This window comes from Pan paniscus, chromosome 11 (genome assembly GCF_029289425.2).
Source record: "Pan paniscus chromosome 11, NHGRI_mPanPan1-v2.0_pri, whole genome shotgun sequence".
Classification (NCBI taxonomy): Eukaryota; Metazoa; Chordata; class Mammalia; order Primates; family Hominidae; genus Pan; species Pan paniscus.
This window is the reverse complement of record NC_073260.2, coordinates 121,142,038-121,165,782: the sequence shown is the minus strand read 5'-3', so window position 1 is coordinate 121,165,782 and position 23,745 is coordinate 121,142,038. Positions and strand designations below refer to the sequence as shown.

At 35.9% G+C, this 23,745-nt stretch overlaps 1 protein-coding gene across 11 annotated transcripts in view; it reads right to left on the bottom strand.

Moving 5' to 3' along the window:
- RFX3 (regulatory factor X3) overlaps positions 1 to 23,745 on the bottom strand; it is a 308,074-nt gene that overhangs the window by 201,716 nt on the left and 82,613 nt on the right. The window contains exon 2 of one of the 11 annotated variants that reach the window (XM_055092194.2): positions 1,190 to 1,272. The exons of 8 other annotated variants lie outside the window; for them this stretch is intronic. In XM_055092194.2, the coding sequence (XP_054948169.1) occupies positions 1,190 to 1,199 (10 nt within the window). In that variant the 5' untranslated portion in view covers positions 1,200 to 1,272. Of the gene's footprint in view, positions 1 to 1,189; positions 21,687 to 23,745 lie in introns of those variants that run through there. 2 more of the 11 variants (XM_034967072.3, XM_055092190.2) reach the window with 2 other exon arrangements.

The window sequence follows — 23,745 nt, the reverse complement described above, 5'->3', positions numbered from 1 at the left end:
GCATGATTAAATTTACTGTACCTTTAACAACCTGCAGTTCTCCGTTGGTATCTGCAGGGTATTGCTTCCAGGATCCCCTGAGGATACAAAGATCCATGGATGCTCTAGTCCCTCATATAAAATTCTGTAAATTCTATGTAAATAGTTGTTACACTGTATTTTTCATTTTTTATTAATTATATTTGTACATATGTATGGGGTACATATGAAACTTTGTTATATGTAGAATGTTTAATAATTTTTTATTGTTTTTCACACTCAAATATTTTCAATCCATAATTGGTTGAATCTGCAGATGCAGAACTTGCTCACATGGAAGGCAAACTGTAAAATTCCAACCACAACCTCTGCATTTGTGAAATCAATCACCTTTTTCTTCTCCTCCTACCGCACTCAAAATTATAAGGAAGTTTGTCATCATTGCACATGAAGGCAAATGAGGGAGACTAGCTAAATGTGGCAGAAAGAACATCGGGGCCCACAGCACCACTTGTTCCTCAGAACTGCCTCCCAGCCTCCAACCATCCTTCAGTTAGCCAGCATAGATTAAAGCTCTCACCATGTGTGCTGCCTTCTTCCAGATTTTTGCAATGAAGCACACCAATCAGCAGCTTTCACCACTTGGGAGAATGATCAAGGCCAGGAAAACACTCATACACAGGTTGAGTACTAACAGGACATTCTACGGTTCATGAAACCAAATGCCCCTACACAGAGGACAGCTGAAATGTGAACACAGAAGCCCAGAGCAACATAAGAAAGCTACAGTAGTTGTGAAGACCAATTGCAGTCATAAATATCACCATCAAATACTTAGCTACAGCTTTACTATTTACAAAATATTTTTACATACATTATTTTATTTGAACCCCACAACAGCCCTTTTAAGAGGTAGTATAGATATTTTTTATTAATAACTGTATTTTACACATGAAGAAACTGAAAAAGGTTAAGAGACTTGTCTAAGGTCATTTTAAGTAAGCAGTAACTTGACTTCTATCTTCCCCCAAACTAACTGTAGATTTTAGAGTCTTTCAGCTGCATCACCGTATCCCACATAGATAAAAGAAGAGGAGTAAGTTTTAAGAGGCAGGTTCCACAGCAAAGTCAGTAATTATTTCTATAAACCCCTGTATCCTTCCATAACTGCCTTTATTCATCACTACTATTCTTTCCTTTACTTCCTTACCTCCATTCATTCCTGGTTCTTTTCTTCAGATGATCCAAGATGTCAGAAAGCATTCTGTCCATTTAAATCCCTTAGATCCTGATCTGCACAACCAAAGATATCCTTGGGTCAAATCTGAAACCAGCAAATATGGATCTTTCTCATCTGTAAAGTTCTGTGGCTACAACAGAAACTAGCCTAAGGAGTAATGAAATCTGTGGACTCTCAGAGATAAATATTTCTACTATGTGCCAAAAAAAAAAAAAAAAAAAAAAACAAGAAGGCAATAAATAATCAATACAGTATCTCCTGAGGCTCTGGACTGACTGTCCCCTGCAGGATGGCCACATTCAGTGACTGAGCCAGAACAAACACTGAGAATAACTATCTAAGCCACAATCGACAGCAATAAGATATTAATGAACCTCTAAAGAACTACTCAGATCATCTTGTTAAAGGTTTACAGTATGTTCTAAACTCAAAGCTTACAAAGTCTTGAGGAGCCGGTCAAAACCAAGTGGAGAAAGCTAACAAAAACAATGGAGAAGAAACCCCTATTGATTAAATGCAACTGTTAGGCAGCATTACTTGTAAAGAGCTGAATATCCTCCTTTCATCTAAAATTTACAGTAAAATAAACTTTATTATAGAAAAAAGGAACATTTAAATTACCAAACATCCAACTCCATAGAAATAACCCTGGTTAACATCTTCTAGTCTATTTTGTAAAAATATATGACAGAAGGTGCGTGCATTTTTAAAGCAAATACTCTATCTAGTTCTTATTGTTGTACAGAATAGCAGAAGATTAAAACTCTCAGCATTTCAAGTCCTTGACCTATATGAATTCATTTGGTTATCCCATTAACCTGATGACACAGGTAGTATTACTCTGTTTACAGATGGACAAATCAAAGCATGGAGCTCGTTTATTGTCTTTGTAGGTAGAGTTGCTGTGTGACACAGATCACATATGGGAAGTAAGCCCTCACAGACGAATGCTGGCTTCCACTCACATCACCTCTAATATATTTTCTTTCCCTCTGCCCCTCTGGTCTTCTATTCCTAATGCAATGGCACCTAAGAGAGCCTATCACAAAATTACTCTAGCAGGCAATTTTATTCCAACAACAGGATATACAGTTCTGCTGACAGGAACTGATAGGAACTCTGAAGCCAGAGACTGTGCTCTTCTATATTTTCCTGGGGATCATGATAGTGTTGTAAGTGACTTTTCTAAAAAAAAAAAAATCTAAGGAGGCATTTGGATAAGAAGACCTGATTTGTTCTTCAGAGTAGAAAAGGTACCTAAGGGAAGGCAGGAGCAGCCCTAAAAATTACTAGTATGACAAGAGGCTGGAGAACAAAACTGAACCCATGGGATTTATCTCAGGTGAAAACTCTTTAGCTAAATCTTCCGGGCACAAATAGCAATGGACATTATCCCACTCACCCAAAATGAAAACTAGTCTTGTTTCAGCCCAGCAGGGCTGACTCCAGAGTCAACAATGGCTATTTTCTACATTCCCAAACTGACCCTGAAACAAACTTGGGCTTTGTGTTGCTGTTGTTGGTAATGGTGGTGGTAATGGTGGAAGTTCACATGTGTGTGTATTTTAAAAGAGAAGCGATGACCTAAAGTCAAACACAGAAACACTGTGGCTATTCCACCCTGGCATGGGGTAGATCTGCCCAACCTTACAAGATTATTTTGAATTGTTAGACAAAGCAAAGGAGAAACCCTTCTGCCTTATTAGAAGCAACTCTTTTCTACCTTTGATGCTACTGGGAATCAAAGATCTTTTAAGTGATTTACAGATCAAATTCAACAACTTGAATCATTCATTATGCCAGTTAAGAAGACTCCAAAATAAGTCAGGCTTATTATTTTACAGTTTTGTCCAATTTAGCTACTAGCTTGAATGGTAAATAATATATATTATCAAGAGAAAATATGGTATTCAAAAAATGTGCACTGACTGAACACCTGTACTGTGTAAGATATCTGCTATATATAAGACACTGCAGTTCAGGAGGTTTTATAAAAATAAATGGATTCAGAAGGAGAAATGTATTTCAGAAATGTAATTTCTATATAATTACAGTAGGATTGCCTATCTGGACTGTGACAATGGAGCTATATTTTAAAAAATAATTAAAAACCTCTATAAAAATAGTACTTTTGTCAAGAAAATAAAGATCTATGTGAAAACTGACAACCTTGGGAAGATAAAAGACAAAAAATAAGTTATTTCCTTATTGTAGAACTATCCTACAGTTTAGTCAGACTAAATGCAGACTCCTGATGACTACAGGCTTCTTCCTTAATATCAATTTAACACTATCCAAACATATGCTGAGAATTCTATTCAACTTTAAAACAATGGGTAGATACAGAGCAACTGGAGCTCTCTGTGAAGGAAGGAATGTTTTCAAACGGTACAACCACTTCAGGAAGCACTTTGAAAGGTGCTTCTGAAGTCAAACATATAGTAACCATATGACCCAATATTCCACTCCTAAGTATTGATCTAACAAAAATGAAGACATTTGTCTAAACAAAGACTTACAAACATTCATAGAAACTTTGTTCATAACAGCTAAAACTGAAAACCAAATATACATCAAGAGGTGAACGGACAAACTGTAGTATACTCATAAAATGAAATAGTACTCTGGAATAAAAAGAACTATTCATATGCTATTCATACACATAGCACATGAGTGAGTCTCAACATTGGGCTGAGCAAAAGAAACCAGACACAAGAGTACACAATGCTTTATTAATCCATTTATGTGAAATTCTAGAAAACAGAAATCTCATCTAGAGAGACAGAAAGTAGATCAGCAGATCAGTGTTTGCCTGGGGCTGGGGACGGGTACAAGGGAGCTTGCGGAAGTATAAAAATGTTCTACAACTTGATTATGGTGGTGGTTCCATGGATATAAATTTTAAAAACTCAACTCAACATTTTTTAAAAGGGTATATTTCATTTTATGTATTATATATTTTGATATATATATATATTTTTTGATATATATATATATATCTTAAGGTAATTTTTAAAAAGAACAAAATCTTAGAATATATTTAAAACAAGGAGGCCAGGCGCGGTGGCTCACGCCTGTAATCCCAGCACTTTGGGAGGCCGAGGTGGGCGGATCACGGCATCAGGAGATCGAGACCATCCTGGCTAACACGGTGAAACCCCGTCTCTTCTAAAAATACAAAAAATTAGCCGGGCGCGGTGGCGGGCGCCTGTAGTCCCAGCTGCTCGGGAGGCTGAGGCAGGAGAATGGCGTGAACCCGGGAGGCGGAGCTTGCAGGGAGCCGAGATCGCGCCACTGCACTCCAGCCTGGGCGACACAGCGAGACTCCGTCTCAAAAAAAAAGAAGAACTAGGAGGCTGTCCCTGGTGAACTTCAGGTACAAAATCACTTCAATTTCATTTTGTCCAAATATCACCTCAATGAGAAAAAAATTTAAAGACCCAGAGGTGTCTGTGAAAAATCTTCAGTAGGGCATCATCTTCCCAAATGTGTGGGAGGAAGAATGATAAATAGCAACAGTAGAGTCACTGTAATTACATAATTGACTTTTTTTTTTTTTTTTTTTGAGAGGGAGTCTGGCTCTGTCGCCCAGGCTGGAGTGCAGTGGCGCGATCTCGGCTCACTGCAAGCTCCGCCTCCCGGGCTCGCGCCATTCTCCTGCCTCAGCCTCCCGAGTAGCTGGGACTACAGGCTCCTGCCACCAAGCCCGGCTAATTTTTGTATTTTTAGTAGAGACGGGGTTTCACCGTGTTAGCCAAGATGGTCTCGATCTCCTGACCTCGTGATCCGCCCGCCTCGGCCTCCCAAAGTGCTGGGATTACAGGCACCACGCCCGGCCCATAATTGACTGTCTTAATAATTAAAAAAGAAACTATGTATTCAGTTTTTATAATACAGAAATGGCAAATACAAGCTATTTTCATGCTCTGCAATTCCATAATTTCTCATCTATAATTGGTATATCTCTAAAATTATACATATATAATACATATAGATTGAATTCACATCCTGAGATTTTCTCACAAAAAGAATAATACTAGTCTCAAGATAAAAACTTCAAGTGGCGATGAGAGTTTAGGGCTTGTTTTAGAGAGTAGTATGCCTTAATAAGAAATGTTTTTTTGTTGGCCAGGCACAGCGGTTCATACCTGTAATCCCAGCACTTTGGGAGAGCAAGGCAGGTAGATCACTCGCGCTCAGGAGTTCAAGACCAGCCTGGGCAACAGGCAAAACCCTGTCTCTACGAAAAATTTAAAAATTTTAAAACTTAGCCAGGCATGGTGTCCCACCATCTGTGGTCCCAGCTACTTGGGAGGCTAAAGTGGGAAGATGGGTTAAGTCCAGGAGGCAGAGGTTGAGTGAGCCATGATCACACACCACTGCCCGCCAGCCTGGCAACACAATGAGACCGTGTCTCAAAAAAGAAAAGAAAATTTGTTTTTGTTTAATGATTCCCTACTACGTGGCAAAAACAAACAAACTAGAAATGTGGTAGGATAAAAGTGTCAAAGGCCTTGTGATCAGAGGCAAATTTTATATATCTGTATGGTCATGTATTTTCTCCAATGAGCCTGCATTACTTTTATGATTTGAAAAACATTGTTCTTTAGTTTTAAATAGACCCACAGATTCAGCAAAACCTTATGATTCAACATTTTCAAATGTATAAAATAGCCCTATCTTCTCTGTACCATATCGTTCCCCATGTGAAACAAAGTTAGCTGCTTCTTCCTGAATAATGTGGAACACATAGAACCCACTGAAATAACGATTAGATATTTCAGCTGTTTAATGTGGCACATTATAGTATATTCATACTGCTTGGGGTTTACTGAACTTATTGGATGTATAAGTCAATGTATTCTTAATCAAAAATGGAAAATTTTCAACAATTATTTCTTAAATACTTTTCATGCCCCATTTTCATGCTCTTCACCTCTGTAATTGCAATTATACATATACTAGACCATGAGGTATTGTACCTTAGGTCCCTGAATCTCTGTTCATTTTTCTTTAATTTTCTTCTAAGTTAATCAGATTGAATAAATTTCACTGATATGCATCAAGTTGAATGATATTTCTTAATAGCATGTTGGAGATCGTAAAACAAATTTTTAATTAGTTATTGTTCTTTTCAGTTCTTGAATTTTCACTTAGCTTTTCATACACAGTAGAATTTATTAAAACAAACCAAAAAAACCCATCATTCAATTATTTTGGAATAATGATCTTTTTCAAATATACTATACAATTGGATTTACTTATATTTTATTTACAACTTTTATACCATGTTTATGAACAACGTTTCTGTTTTTACTTTTAAGCACGAAAGACAGTTTATTGGCTCATTTAACTGAAAAATTCAGTCATAATTCCATCTATGTTTATAAATGAGTGATTTTTTTTAACTGACGTATTCATGAGGTACACAGTGATGTTTCAATACATATAATGTATGATGATCGGGTCAGTGTAATTAGCATATCCATCATCTCAAATACCTATCTTTTTTTTTTTTTGTATTACAAACATCCAATACCCTTCTTCTGGCTATCTGAAACTATAAATAATTGATAACTATAGTCATCCTACAGTGGTATAGAACAAGGGTCCCCAACCCCTCAACTGTCTGTGGAACCCACCCAGGTACCAGTCCATGGACTGTTAGGAAACAGACCACACAGCAGGAGGTGAGCAAGAGGTGAGCAGGAGGTGAGCAGCAGGTGAGCCAGTGAAGCTTCATCTCTATTTACAGCCACTCCCCATTGCTCACATTACTGCCTGAGCTCTGCTTCCTGTCAGAGCAGCGGCAGCATTCGATTCTCATAGGAGTGCAAACCCTGTTGTGAACTGCTCATGCGAGGGATCTAGGTTGCATGTTTCTTATGAGAATCTAATGCCTGATGATCTGTCACTGTCTCCTGTCACCCCCAGATGGGACTGTCTAGCTGGAGGGAAACAAACTCAGGGCTCCCACTGATTCTACATTATGATGAGTAGATAATTATTTCATTATATATTACAATGTAATAATCATAGAAATAAAGCACACAATAAATGTAATGTATTTGAATCATTCCTCCACCCCCTAGTCCATGTTAAAATTGTCTTCCATAAAACCGGTCCCTGGTGCCAAAAAGGTTGGGGACCACTGGTATAGAACACTAGTAGTTTCCATTTCTCTGCCAAGATTTCTAACCCGTTTACTCATTAAGACCACAATTTGTTTAAGTCCTTTTATTGGTATGCATACATGAACCTTTTTCAGCTAAACTCAACAACTAGGCCATCTCAAGGTCTACTGCTATTGACTTTATTTTGACTATTGGTCATACTTTTCACTTTTCTTTTGCACGTGCAGTAATTTATTATATACTATACTATATAATAAATATATAATACAATATAATATATAAATATATACTATATATATTGTTATTACATAATAATACTATATATAAATATATATTTTATTATATAATAATATGATATATATATAAATATATATTGTTATTATATAAATAATACAATGCAGAGAACATGGATTCTGCTATGATCCTCTGAAGAATGGTAATCTTTGTTCTCAGGCAGTATAATTACTGTCTAAACACCCTGAATTTGTTTATGTTTTGTTAGGATGAATTTGAGAAAATCCCAAGGTGTTTCTCAAGCTCCTCTCTTTTGGCAGAATTAAACTTCTATATGTCTTCCTGGTGGATTTTGTTGAGATCTAGTTTTAAACATATTAGGGTAGACATGTTAGGTTGGACATTCTTACTCTAGGATGTGGTCCTTAACTAAGTTATGGACTTTTTTTTTTTTCTCAGCTGGATGCCTATGATGTGTTCTTGGGACACAGCTCCAACATCTACCAGAAACCGGTACCATATCTTTTCATTCTCAGATCCATAGCAGGAACTCTCTGGTAAGCCCACAGTTTGACTTGCCATATGTGCAGTTCATCACTCAGCCATGACTTGAAGGGAATCCATATTCAGAATTCTGGATCCCCATTTCTGTGCAGCCTTCACCCTTCTGGTGCCCCGCTCCAGATTCCAGCTGCTTCAAGAGGCCTAGATTCTGGTCTCTGCCTTCTCAGCTCAGAGGTGCCACTGTTTCTGCTTGGACTCCAAGTCCTTGTTACATAGTCAGGAAAATGTCCCTAGGCAGAAATGCAGAGCAAATGTGGGGCTTTTTTTATGTATCTGCCTTCTCTCAATAATCACAGTCTTGCACTGTCTGTTGTCCAACATGTGAAAAGTTGCCTCATATATTTTGTTCGGTTTTATCACTGTTTATGGCAGAAGAATCAATCCAGCATCAAGGTATTACATCAAGGCATTACATTAAGGCAAGTAGCAAAAGCTCTTGCACACATTACTTTAAACTGTTCTTATTCTCTCTCACTCTTTCAATTTCTATTTCTCCTCTTTTCTCCCCATCCCCAACTTGTATAATTTATCAGCTTGAGTTGAATGAATAGGTAGTGCTAAATAATTTTGATAGAATATCTCAGAACTTTAAGATCTTATAATGATGATGGAACACTTTGAAAGTATTCACAATATCACAAGTTTTGTAGAGTTTCTGAAGTTAAGTAAAAACGTTTAAAATTTATTTTACAAAGTCTTTCCTCCCATACTTTTCCTTTTTCATGAACAAGCAAAATATCAGCAATACCCTGCTACTATGCTGTCCTTCATAACCCTTACTTTGCTTATTTTTATTCAAGTCAAAATAAAAAGAATAGAAAATTCAGAAAATCTCAAATGATCTGAATTCTCATTTCCCAATTTTTGAAGTTAGTCTGATCTCACTGCCACACAACCAACAGAATATAAAGGTCTTTCTAGCTATATTTAAAGACTGTGGAAACCTATCTGTCCCCAAACTACAACAGATTTAAATGACAAAGTAAATAAAAGAAAGTTTTTTAAAAATTTAAAACATTTACATGAAATGAATAGTTCCACAAATAAAGCGTATTTTTGCCAAGGATGAGTTTCTCAATTGTTCTAGATACTAGATATTCTCATTCAAACAAATGCTTAGAGATAGACAGGGCTAACTTACCCATTAGGCACAGTGCCAAGGGCCCATAATACTCTCTAATACTCTCTAGGGCCCCAAAAAAGTTTTAATTTCTTTAAAACATTTCTTTTTAATTTTTAGTTATTCTTTTTTTTTTTTTTTTTTTTTTTTTTGAGACGGAGTCTCGCTGTGTCCCCCAGGCTGGAGTGCAGGGGCGCGATCTCGGCTCACTGCAAGCTCCGCCTCCCGGGTTCACGCCATTCTCCTGCCTCAGCCTCCCGAGTAGCTGGGACTACAGGCGCCCGCCAACACGCCCGGCTAATTTTTGTATTTTTAGTAGAGACGGGGTTTCACCGTGTTAGCCAAGATGGTCTCGATCTCCTGACCTCGTGATCCACCCGCCTCGGCCTCCCAAAGTGCTGGGATTACAGGCGTGAGCCACCGCGCCCGGCCAATTTTTAGTTATTCTTATGATTAACTAAAAATTTAGGTTAAAGAAAATGTTTAATATGTAATCTTAATATATACCAATACTATATATATAATATACAAATATATATAATATAATATAATTGTGTGTGTCTGTGGAGATAGATATAAATTGACAACTATTTTCGGATTTTCTAGAAACCTCAGTTTCTCATAAAACCTGAACACTGTCTGATTGTAGGATGTGAAGCCCCAGGTATTTTTCCACTGGACTAGATAAGGCATTTTTCCCTCTAGGCTCCTGGAGGTGCTAATCTCATCCTAACCCATTTCCCTCTTATATTCTGGCTTGCCTGAACTACATTCACTTGAAAAGTATTTGGGCAGGCCGATAATTAAAAGATAGTGGCTCAGTGGTACTCTGGGTAGCTACACATCTCCATGCCCTCTTTTAATTTACTATATAGCACATGTATCTTAGCGGCTGCTATACATCTGCTTTACATTTGCTTTAAACAATAGAGAGATGGACTTGATATCTCCCTATTTCAAAGCCCTCAATCTCTTTGAAGCAGCCCACAAAGTAACAGGTTTCTGTCTAAGCAGTGGCTTCCAACCCACGGCCCACTTGCAGAGCCAAGATAATAATCCCATTGACAACTCTTAAAGTCTCAAACCTTAGTTGACTTAGGTTACCAGGTTCACTGAGGTTCCCAAGTTTTCTTAGTTACTTATCAGTCATAGCTGTTCAAGCAAGTGATTTCTATATTCAAATCATCAGTGTCATAACAGAAATACTCTTTGTATTCAGAGTGACCAATATAATTTTCAACAAGAAAAGGGTATGTAAGAGAATAAAATGATGTTTTGAAAGACTTTCAAAAGAAATCTTACATGTAAATCTAATACTCAGGATAATTAATAGCAGAGTGTTCTAAGTTAAAGCCTGGAATGAAAGATGGATAGCATGCTAGGCTGTAACCATCAATCTCCTTAAATCTCTTTGATTGAGTAAATTTTAATCAGCTTAATTAGAAAGCATAGATCCCAGTTAATTCCAGCTCTACTACTGTTGTACTCACTGGCAAAACACTTTTGCTTTAATTTTAGTATCAGTTTCCTCAGAAATAAGATAGAGATATAAACATAAGTCTTAGCAATCTTCAAAATACCATTACCATCAAATGAACATTTGTGCCTCAAAGGCACTTGGTAAAATTTTTTTAGATAAATAAATGTATACTATTGTTATCCTGTTATTTCATCACAATGACACCAATATTTTTAATTTCCTAGGTCTGCCCTCCACTTGCCATAATTGTGTCTGATTCATTCTTTTGAATTTTTAAATATGTTTTATATATCAGACTTCAATGTAATGTTGACCCTTGAAGAACACAGCTTTAAACTGTGCAGGTCCACTTATATGTGGATTTTTTTCCAAAAAATATATTGGAACATTTTTTAGAGATGTGTAACAATTTGAAAAAAAAAATCACATAAAGAATGAGTCCCCCAGAAATATCAAAAAATTAAGATGAAGGTATGTCATGATGCATAAAATATATGTAGGTACTGGTCTGTTTTATCATTTACTACCATAAAATATATATAAATCCATTATAAAAAGTTAAAATGTATCAAACCTTACAAAAGAACTTAGAATGCACACGGTACCATTTGCAGTCAAGAGAAGTGTAAACAAATGTAAAGATGCAGTATTAAATAATAACTGCATAAAATTAACTATAATACCTACTGTGCAACTGTAATAATTTTGTAGCCACCTTGTGTTGCTATTGTGAGTGAGCTCAAGTGCTGGGACTATCTACCCTGTGATGCTAATCATCTCTGAGTGAGCAGTTCATCTTTCCAGTAAATTGTGTATCACAGTAAAAAGTGATCTCTTACAGTTCTCACGTATTTTTCATCATATTCAGTGCAATGCTATAAACCTGGAATAACACCATGGGTCTCATATGAAGCAGCACTAGTGATGCTGCAAGTGCTCCCAAGAAGCTGAGAAAAGTTACATTACAACAAAAAGTTGAATTGTTTCATATGTACCATAGATTAAGGTCTGCAGCTGAGGTTGCCCACTTTTTCATGAGTTCAGTACCAAAGGCATGAACACAGCATAAGAATGATTTAAAAAAAAGAAAAGAAAATTTATGAAGCTGTCACTACAGCTACGCCAACAGGTATGAAAACCCCGCACTTTTTGCAAATTACCCTTTTCTGTCATATTGAAAATGCAGCTTTTATATGGGTGCAGGATTGCTATAAGAAAAGCATACCTATAGATTCTAATATAATTCAAGAAAAAGTTGTCATTATATGACAATTTAAAGCAAAAGGAAGGTGAATGATCTAAAGCTGAAGAATTTAATGCCAGCAAAGGATGGTTTGGTAATTTTAGAAAGAGGCTTGGCTTAAAAATGTCAAGACAACAAGAGAAGCAGTTTCTGCCAACCAAGTAGCAGCGGACGAGTTCCCAGACAAATTTAAGAAAATCATCGAGGAGAAAGCATATCTCTTATGAACAGGTTTTTAATGCAGAAGAAAGTGCTCTATTCTGAGGAAAAATGCCACAAAGAACACATATGAGTAAGGAAGAGAAGCACTAGGATTTAAGGGAGGAAGCAGCAGACCAACTCCACTATTTGTGCAAATGCCGTCAGGTTTATGATCAGGACTGGTCTTATCTATAAATCTGTTCCCCAAGCCATGAAGAAGAAAGATAAACACCAGCTAAGCTTTTGGTTGTAAAATGGGAAGCTCTTTTGCCACACTGCCTAAGAAGATGAGAACAGCTTTCTGGATTGGTTCCACTGATTCTTTGTTCCTGAAGTCAAGAAGTACCTTGTAAATAAACGGCCTGTGTTTCAAAGTTCTTTTGATATTGAACAATGCCCCAGTCACCCAGAACCCCATGAGTTCAGTACCAAAGGCATCAAACTGATCTACTTGCCCCCAAACACATTATCTCTAATTCAGCCTCTAGATAAAGGGTCATAAGGATTTTTAAGGCACATAGTACTCAATGGAAAGGCCTGTCGATACTATGGAAGAGAACCCCAGTAGAGAGAACATCATGAAAGTCTGAAGAGATTACACCATTGAAGAGACCATGGTTGTTATAGAAAAACCTGTGAAAGCTATCAAAGCCAAAACCATAAATTCCTGTTGGACATAACTCTGTCCAGACTTTGTACATGACTTCACAAGATTTAGAACAGTGCCAAGCAAGGAAGTCATGAAAGAGCTTGTAGATGTGGCCAAAAAAAAGGTAATGGATGAAAGGTTTGAAGACATGGATCTTGGAGAAATCCAAGAACAGACACCACACCAGAGGAATTAACAGAATATGACTTGAATTCCTTGAGTGCATCTGAACCAATGCCAGATAATGAGGAAGAAGATGTAGAAGCAATGCCAGAAAACAAAGTTAAATTAGACAATATGGCAGAAGGGTTCCAATTACTCAAGATAGCTTTTGGTTTCTTTTATGACTTGGATGCTTCTATGACATGGGCGCTAAAACTAAAGTAAACAGTGGAAGAAGGGTTGGTACTGTAAAGAAACATTTTTAGAGAAAAGATAAAGCAAAAAAGTCAGATACAAATTACAATGTACAGTTGTCCCTTAGTATATATGGGGGATTAGTTCCAGGTTAGCGTGTAAGTTTACCAAACCCATGTATACCTAAATCAATATATACAAAATCACTGAATACTCAAGTCCTGAAGTCAGCCCTGCAGAAGCCGAGTATACAAAAAGGCGGCCCCATACATGTGGGTTGTGTATCCCATAATACTGTATTTTTATCTGCATTTGGTTGAAAAAAATCCAAATATAAGTGAATCCATGTAGCTCAAGCCCATGTTGTTCAAGAGTCAACTGTACTTCCATAAAGTCACACAAAGTGTGCCTGCCTCCCCTTCTACCTCCTCCGCCTCTTCCACTTCCCCAAGACAGCATGACCAACCCCTACTCTTCCTCCTTCTCATCCTACTCAATGTGAAGATAACTAGGATGAAGACTTTTATGATTATCTACTTCCATTGAATGAATAGTAAATATACTTTTTCTTCCTTATGATTTTCTTGGTAGCATTTTCTTCTCTCTAGCTTAATTTACTGTAAGAATACAGTACATAATACATATAACATAGAAAATATGTGTTAATCAACTGTTTATGTTATTGGCAAGCCTATTAATAGTTAAGTTCTGAGGGAGTCGAAAGTTATAGCTAGCTTCTGACTGTGCTTGGGTGGGGGTGCTGCCACCCCAAACCACTACACTGTTCAAGGGTCAACTGTATTTCATTTGTATTGTAGATTACAGGCTAAAAATGTGTTAAACCAATGCTTTTCAGAACTGTTCAAACATTGCCTATTCCGTAAAGATTTTCACAATCAAATAAGTAAAAATATCTGTCACGCTCCTTGTTTATGGACTAGAACAAAGGGTGGGACACTAAGTCTGTAAAGGGCCAAGTAGTAAATATTTTAGGCTTTGTGGGCTAGAGTCCCTGTCACAACTACTCAAATGCCCCATTGCCTGTGAAAGCAGTCATAGATAATATGTAAACAAATGGGCATGGCTGTCCCAATAAAACATTATTTACAAAAATAGGCAGCCAGGCGGATTTGGCACCAAGGCCATAGTCTGCCAAACCCTGCTCTAGAACAGTGTTTCTCAATCTATACTATTTGTACTAATCATGTGAAATCTCAATGGAGATTCTGATTCTGTACATCTGGGTGGGGCCTGAGATTCTGCATTTCTAACAATCTCATAGTTGACTGACGATACTATTCAGAGAATCGTATTTTTGAGTAACAAGGCTCCGATAAGCCCCATGAGAAGAGAGGTCCTACATAATTAGTAATTATTTACTATCTGGCCTGAGTGCCTAGATCAGTGTCTGACACTTAATAAAGCACTCAATAAATATTTAAGAAATGAACAAATACGCTTCTAACAGAATATCCCACTCTGCCTTATATCATTATTGTGTCATCCTTTATAAGGCTCATCCTTATGTTCACCTTATTCGCATGTAAGCTTACCAAATCTAGCAATCTCTGTAACATGGTAGATTTTCTAATAAATGCTAAGGAATTAAATCAGAGCCTTGGTCTATGTACACACTACAAAAGCTAGTTGTTGACAAATTCATCCTAAATTCTTCTACTATGTTCCTCCACAATGATCATCTTGTATTTCCTTAAGCTTTCTACAGTCCTTGTACTTCAAGGTCTTTGTACATTCCACTTTCCTTGATAGGAACATCCTTCCCTAATCTTTCGAGTCTAAAGATAAACGTCACCTCTTTAGAAAGCAGTGCAGTAAGTGTCCTTACCTTCTCCCCACCCTCCTTCTGCACTCCAAATGCCAGTTCTCTAGCTCAGCCATGGGTGTCTTCTTTAATGCACTTACCACATTTCACAGTTACAGTCATGCATTGCTTAACAACAGGGATATGTTTTAAGAAATGCATCATTAGGCAATTTCATCATGTTGTAAACATCATAGAGTGTTCTTACACAAACCTAGATGGTACAGCCTATTATACACCTAGGCTATATGCTATAGCCTATTGCTCCTAGGCTACAAACCTGTTCACTATGTTACTGTGCTGAATACTATAGGCAATTGAAACACAGTGTTAAGTACTTACATATCTAAACATAGAAAAGGTACAGTAAAACTATGGTATAAGAGATAAACATGGTATATGTGTATTAGGCACTTAACAGAAATGGAGCCTATAGGACTAGAAGTCAGGTCCGGGTGAGTCAACGAGTGAGCGAAGGCCTAAGACATTACTGTACACTACTATAGACTTTATAAACACTGTATAATTAGCCTACATTAAATTTATAAAAATAAATTTTCATTCTTTAGTAATAAATTAACATTGGCTTACTGTAACCTTTCTACTTTATAAACTTTTTAATGTTTTAACTCTGACTCTTGTGATAACACAGCTTAAACACAAATACACTGTACAGCTGTACTAAAATATTTTCTTTATATCCTTATTCCATAATCCTTTTGTATATTTAATTTTTTTCCTTTTAAAACTTTTTTTTGTTAAAAATTAAGACACAAACATACACATTAACCTAGGCCTACATAGGTTCAGGATCATCAAGACATCACTTGGCTATAATAATGTTTCAGCTCTATTATAACCTTAGGGGACCACTGTCATATATGCAGTCCATCATTGACTGAAACCTCATTATGCAGTTCATGACTGCATTTTATTTATTTATACGGCGATTTTCACAAATTCCATTTACTCTGCTAGAATGTTAGCTCAATATTGTATTTACCTTATTCACCACTGAATCCCTACCAATTAGCACAGTTCCTGACACATGTAAACACAAAATTATATTTATTGATTGGATAATTATTCACATTCACAGAGAATTTCTTTTGATATCCTTATACTTAAGAAGCATCTGCATCGTAAAAAAAAAAAAAAAAAAAAAAAAAGGATAACACTGCCTTTTATCTGAGTGGGGCCACAGCAGCCAAATTTGTACTTCATGATGCTGCTCTCTCAACAATAACTAATTAGATCAAGAGTGAATCATCTGCTCCCAGTTGGTCTACATTTTCTCTCGTGCTATTTTCAGGACTGGGACTGACACTCTGGTGTCTCTATGCTGGTCACTTTAATTGATTAAGTAGTAGTGATAGGTAACTATATTTGGTCATGTACATCCTTGAAAGTACTAAAAAGTACATCTTTACACTAAAAAGTGTAAAGAAGTAAGAGACATCTAGATAGAAGCAAGCATAAAAGATGGGAAGAGTATTACCTATGTTCCTAACAGCTTTACCTATGGCAAATTACAATTCTTCATGAAGCCAAGTTGTTCTTTGTGATTTCAGAAGTTATCCCAATATCCTTCTAGATTTCCATTTTCAGATAGGCTGAAATGGGTTTCTGGTAATTACAACCAGTATTTTTCTAACTAAACATATCCAATTTATAAAAGAACATACAGAAGCAAGAATATAGCCCAGAAAGTGTGTCAAAATTGAAGGAGGGAAAAATTTTGAGTGATCTTCAAGTTTTCAATAACTAGAGTCTAGAAATCAAAGGTATGATTATAAAAGCATTATATTTTTAGTAAAAAGATAAACACTATCAACAGATAAGAGTATTTATGTCAAAACGAATATACCTTAAAATGAATAAATACTTCAATAATTCCTTCAGCAAAACATTTGTCATCAATGGACACTTAGTTCCAAAATTATTCAAAATACTACGTGCCAGTTGGCTGGCCCTAAGTACATTTTTAAAAGTAAAAAGTTAACAATCCTTCGCATGAACTAATTGAAATAAATACTTCTTTAACCCAAAAGAAACAGGAGAAGAGAGCAAAATGGTGTGCAATATTTGGGATAAAAATGAACTTGAGAAGACAGAAAGGATAGGAAATGATCACACCCAACTGGAATTCTATTACTCAGACATACAGGGAAGGAGATGTGACAAGCAAGAAGCCTGAGCCAATAAACTCCCTAACAATCTCCTACAAGCCAAGCACCTCAAAATGTCAATCAATTCTGGTAACTCCTGCAGCCAACTCTTCCTATTAATTTTTTTTTTTAAAAATTGCTCATTGAGTAATCCACGTTTTTGTTAGAAAGTTGAAATGGAAATGACAAAATCCTAGCAGTTTTCTTTTATAGCACAATTCATAGTATCCATTATTTTCCAAGCAGCAAATGAAAATGTCAAAAACATTCTTGCTGTAGATATTTAGTTGTTTTCTGCCACATTAATGAAAGGAAAATATTGCACTTTGAATTGGTTAATTACCATGAATCCTTCTGCAAAGGGCTCCTGCTTGCAGAATTAAGCCAGCTTTAGTTGGCACACTGCCCTAATATTCATGGAGACTAGACTATAGGCTCCACTGTACTCAAGAGACATTTAGTTTTTGGCATCATTCATCAGCTTACAAATCATCAGTCCTAACTACTATAGACATTCAACTGTTTGAAATAAACAGGGCAGAAAGCACCTGCATTTAATGGGGATGTACCACATTCTGCTTCTTTGAAATTTTAAGAGCTAGACTTAGAACACAGAATGAATAAGAATACCCTGATTTATATAGCTTCTAGAAACTAGAGGTGCTTTAACAAAAATCCTCTGGCAATAAAGCTAGTCCAAGGAAATCCTCGTAGAAGAAGGCAACTTCAAGCAAGGGGGAACTTGGAGAAGTTATTTTTCTTCAGTACTAGGCCAGGGTTCATAAAGCTATTTCAGGTTTAGGCCTCTCAGGAGTTCATACATAGACTTCGTTCCACCCTGCTTCCTAGGATTTGAAGTTAAAAGGTGCTGATTTGCCGGTTTCAAAACCTCATTAAGTAACCACTGCAGTATTCAAGCCTAACCCTATCTCTCCTTTCACCCTTCTTCATGTGATGCACTTACCTGCAGAAACCACAAGACCTGAATGCCCTCTCTCCATGTCAGATGGCATATTAAATATATTTCCTTAAAATTGGATAGGGAAATGCTTCTCAATTTTTTGAAAAATATATTCTACCAGGCCTTCTACATGGGAAAGAATGGGTAGAGAGACAGAGATGAAAAAAACTAATGACGTATATATTTTCTTTTTCCTCTCCCTAAATAAAAAGGAAAAAAAGAAGACCTTGAATAAAGACAGAAACATACTGATAAACCTAAGAATACAAGCTGGCCATCTCCAAGATGTTCTCCATATGATCGTAAATAAGCACCTCAGGCTCCAGTGTGTCACCTCCTCAGAGTCTTGCATCAGGGAATGGGAATAACACAGAAGCCGACAGTTGATCCTAAAAAAGGTCATTCAAAACCAACTACAATGTTCATATACTTTCACATTTAAGTATTATGGCAAATGCAAAATTAGCAAGCAGTGTTTTTTAGAACTGACGAAATGACCTGTACAAATCCTCAGTCAAAAATACTTAGACAACATTAGACTTCAGTCTTGAAGAACTTGATACAGTAAGTCTATATCTATCTTTAAATAAATTGGAGTTAGGTCAAGAGGACAACAGAGATGCTTAAAGGGTCTAGAAACCATGAAAAATATGGTGTAAAAACGGAAAGAAGGTAGAAAAAGAGAAAGAAAGAACAGATGGGACAAAGAAAGAACAAATGGCAAGATGACAAAAGGAACCATATCAAAAATAATAGTAGTAAATGCCAATGATCTAAACACTCCAATTAAAAATTAAAAGGCAGAGGTTAATAGACTCCTAAAAAAGCAAGACACAACAACATGCTGCCTGTGAGAAATATACATTAAATATAGACACATATAAGTTAAAAGCAAAAGGATAGAAAAAGATATACCACATTAATACCAGTCAAAAGAAATCTAGAGTGGCTATACTGTATCAGAAAGAAAGTTGATTTCAGAACAGAACTCTTATTAGGAATACAGAGAATAATTTCATAATGATAAAGTGATCAATTCATCAAGACGACATAATAATTTTAAATGATTATGCACCAAATAACAGAGCTCAAAATATATGAATCAAAAACTGACAGAAACCAAGATTTATAATATTCTGGCCATAAAACAAGACTCAAATTTAAAATGATTCAAGCTATAACAGTATGTTATCTGCTCACAATTGAACTAAATTAGAAAACAGTAACAGAAAGGTCTCTAGAGTATCCCCAAATATTTTGGAGATAAGTATGAAACTTCTAAATAAACCAAAGGGTCAAAGAAGAAACAAAAACGGGGATTAGAAAGTATTTTAAACTGAACGAAATTAAAAAAAATAAAAATAAAAATTTGTAGTAAGCCACTAAAACAGTACTTATAGGGAAATTTATACTACTAAATATCTATATTAGAAAATAAGAAAGGTCTTAACTTAATAGCCTCTGCTTCCACCCTGAGAAATCAGTACAAGAGTAAATCAAGCCTCAAGTAATGAGAAGAGAGAAAGTAAGGATCATGGTCAAATTCATTGAAATAGAAAACAGAATAATAGAAAAAAATCAGTGAAAACAAAATCTCATTCTTTGAAATGGTCGACAAAACTGATAAACCTCTAGACAGACTGATCTGAAATTAAAAGATATAAATTAGGAATTCCAGGAAGGAGAGGTGGCATCGTTACAGAATCTAAAGATAATATGGGAATATTTTAACAACTTTATGCCAATAAGTTTGAGAATTTAATAGTAGAAGTAATCAATTCCTTGAAAGACTCAAATTACCTAAGCTCACTCAAGAAGAAACAAATAAGGTGATATATGTATTAAAGAAATTGAATTTGTAATTCAAAAACCTTCCCACAAGGAAAACTCCGGCTCAAATGACTTCTACCAAACATTTAAAGAATAAACAATACTAACAATACTAACATGTTTCCCATACACTGCAGAGGAGAGAATACTTCCCAACCTAGGCTATGAGACCAGCATTACTTTAATACACACGGAGATATTACAAGAAAAGGAAACCACACACCAATACTTCTCATGTACATAAATGTAAAAATCTCAAACCGTTAAATCTAATATTCATAAAGGATAATACATCAGAACTACGTAGAGTCAGTCTCAGGATCTGAAAGCTTGTTTAGGGTTTCAGACCACCTTAAATGTAATCTACCATACTAAGAAACTGAAAAAGAAAAACTTAACAATCATCTAAATAGGCACCTAAAAGTATTTAACAAATTCTAACATCCATTGCTGATAAAAACTCTCAGAAAAGTAGCAATAAAAGAATTTTTTCCATCTATTAAAAGAAATCTATTAACAACTTGTAGTTAACATCATATTTAAAGATGAAAAATTAAGTATTTCTTCTCTATGATCGGGAACAAGACAGATGTCTGCTTTCATCACTTCTATTCAATACTGTGCTGGACGTTCTAGCTAGTGCTATCAGCAAAATAAAACAAACAAAAAGTATCTAGATTTTAAAGAAATAAATAAAATTATATTCAGACAATATGATCATCTAGACAGAAAGTTAGCATCTATAAAATCACTACAAGAACTAGTGAGTTTAACAAGGTTGCAAGATACAAAATCAATATTTAAATCAATTGTATATCTACTTACTAGTTATTAAAACCTAAAAGCTGCAATTAAAAAAATAAATTTATAATAGCATCCACAAACACAAAATACTTAGGAATAAATCTGACAAAAGATGTGCAAGATCTATACACTGAAAACTACAAAAATACTTCTAAAAGAAATTAGAGGGCTAAGTAAAGAGGTATAACTTGTTCATGGGTTACATGACCCAATATTGTTAACATGTCAAGTCTTGCTAAATTCATTTACAGATCTAATGCAATCCAAATCCCAAATCCCAATAGGCTTTTTCACAGAAATTGAAAAGTTGACTCTAAAACTCATATGGAAATCCAAAGGACTTAGAATAGCAAAAACACCTATGATAAAGAAAAAGTAAAAAGGAGAGCTAACACTACCTGATTTGAAGACTTACTGTAAGTGTGCAATAACCAAGACAGTATGTTATTGGGGTAAAGACAAACAAACACACCAATGAAATGGAATAGAGAATTTCAAAACTGACCCATATATAAATAGATAACCAATTTTCAAGAAAGATGCAAAGGCATCCAAGTAAAGAAAGAAGTTTAACAAGTATTGTTGGAACAAATGGATATCCATATTTTCAAAAATGAACTTTGGTCCACAGCTAACACCATATACAAAATTAACTAAAAATGATTTGCAGGGTATAGGCTAACAACTCTGAAGCTGCTTTATATGTATACTGGGTTTGTACAACCAAGTAAATGGATGATGGAAGCCATGTTTCTCATTGTTGGATAGAGACATTAATGATAATAAACCACACTAAAATGAATTACATGGTATGAGATTAGAGTCAGCGACACCAGTATGAACGCATATTTAGTTTAATATATATACAAATGGACAGCTACAGAATTAATTTGAGAGAGAGAGAGAGATCCATGGGTTAGCACATTTACATATGTTTCCTGGTTCTGTCTGCCAAGCAAACCTAGACACAGTGACACCCTGTGGCAACAACCAGCATATCCAGTGTCCAGGTCTTAATTTCTATATAATAAGCTCTAAAAACAAGAACCAAGACTCCTTTGAGAAACGGATGATTCTGGCGCTGGCGCATAGAATATAAAAGACTCGGGCATCTTGTAGTATCAAAAAATAAAATGTGCTCAACAAAAAAGGTGGAGGGTAACAAGTTATGGAGACACAGGAGCCAACCTAAAAGAGCTCTCAATGGCCAAAGCTGGAACGAGTAACAAAAAAACGTAGTATTTGAATGTAATGTGAAGTATAAAATGAGGCCATACTGATAAATGATTGGAGAAATAAATGGGAGAGAAGAGATAAATATTTTTATAGAAGAATTTCAAAGAACTTATGTAAATACCCACACCTCTAGGAGATAGGACATAAAACCCTCTATAAAACTCTATAAAACCCTCCCCTCCTTGGGCATAGGCTATAATTAGTGACTTGCTTCCAAAAAACAGAATATAGAAAGAGTGAAAAGAATGAACTTTACCGGCCGGGCATGGTGGCTCACACCTGTAATCCCAGCACTTTGGGTGGTCCAGGCGGGCAGATCACCTGAGGTCAGGAGTTCGAGACCAGCCTGGTCAACATGGTGAAACCCTGTCTCTACTAAAAATACAATAATTAGCCAGGCGTGGTGGCACGCACCTGTAATCCCAGCTACTTGGGAGGCTGAGGCAGGAGAAACACTTGAACCCGGGAGACAGAGGTTGCAGTGAGCTGAGATCACACCATTGCACTCCAGCCTGGGCAACAAGAGCAAGACTCAATCTCAAAAATAAATAAATAAATAAATGACTTTACCATAGAGTAACCTGGCTAATATTACCTTAGGTAATCAAGGTTAAGCAACATCAATGATAAACGTATATTGATACCATATGATGTGATGAGAAAGGCACCTCTCCCAAAAAAAAATCAGAACCCCTGTGTAATCAAGAAAAGAACATCAAAAAAACAAAATTGAAGGATACTCCAAAAAGTATCTGGCCAGTACTGCTCAAAACTGTCAAGGTCATAAAAAAATAAGGGAAGACAGAAAAGCCATCAAGGATCAGAGCTAAGGAGACACAAAAACTAAACAAAATGTAGAATCCTGGAACAGAAACAGATATTAGTGGAAAAACTGATGAAATCCAAATAAAGTCTGAAGCATAGCCAATAGTAATATACCCCCTGGTTGCCTAGTTGTAACAAATATATCATGCTTATTTAAAACGTTCACAAAAGGAGAAAAGGAATGGGGGTATATGGGAACCTCTGTACTACCTCTGCAACTTCTCTGCCAATCTAAAATTATTCCAAAGTAAAAAGTTTATTATAAAAATGGATTATAGACCTAAGTGTAAAACATAAAGCTTCTGGAAGAAGACATAAACATATTTTTGGCATTTATTTTGGCAAAATTTATTAGTTATAATGCTAATAGCACAATCCATAAAAGATAAAATTAATAAATTAGACTTAATCAAAATTAAAATGTTCTGCTCTTTGAAAGACACTGTACAGGAATGAAGAAAAAAAGCAGGCTAGGCTCTGCAAACATATATCCAATAAACGTCTTACATCCATAAATGTAAAGAACTCTCAAAACTCAATAATAAACAACCTGATTAAAAGTGAGCAAAAGATTTGGACAGTCACTCAAGAAGATATAAAGTGACAAATAAGCACAAAAAAAGATACTCAACATCATTAATCATTAAGAAGGTACAAATTAATACCACAGAAAGAAACCACTACACATCCATTAGAGTGGCTAACATTTTATTTTCTTCAACTTTTATTTTAAGTTCAGGGGTATATGTGCAGGATGTGCAGGTTTGTTACATAGGTAAATGTGTGTCATGATGGTTTGGTGCACAGATCATCCCATCACCTAGGTATTAAGCCCAGCATCCATTAGCTATTCTTCCTGATGCCCTGCCTCCTACCACCAACCCTCTCCAACAGGCCC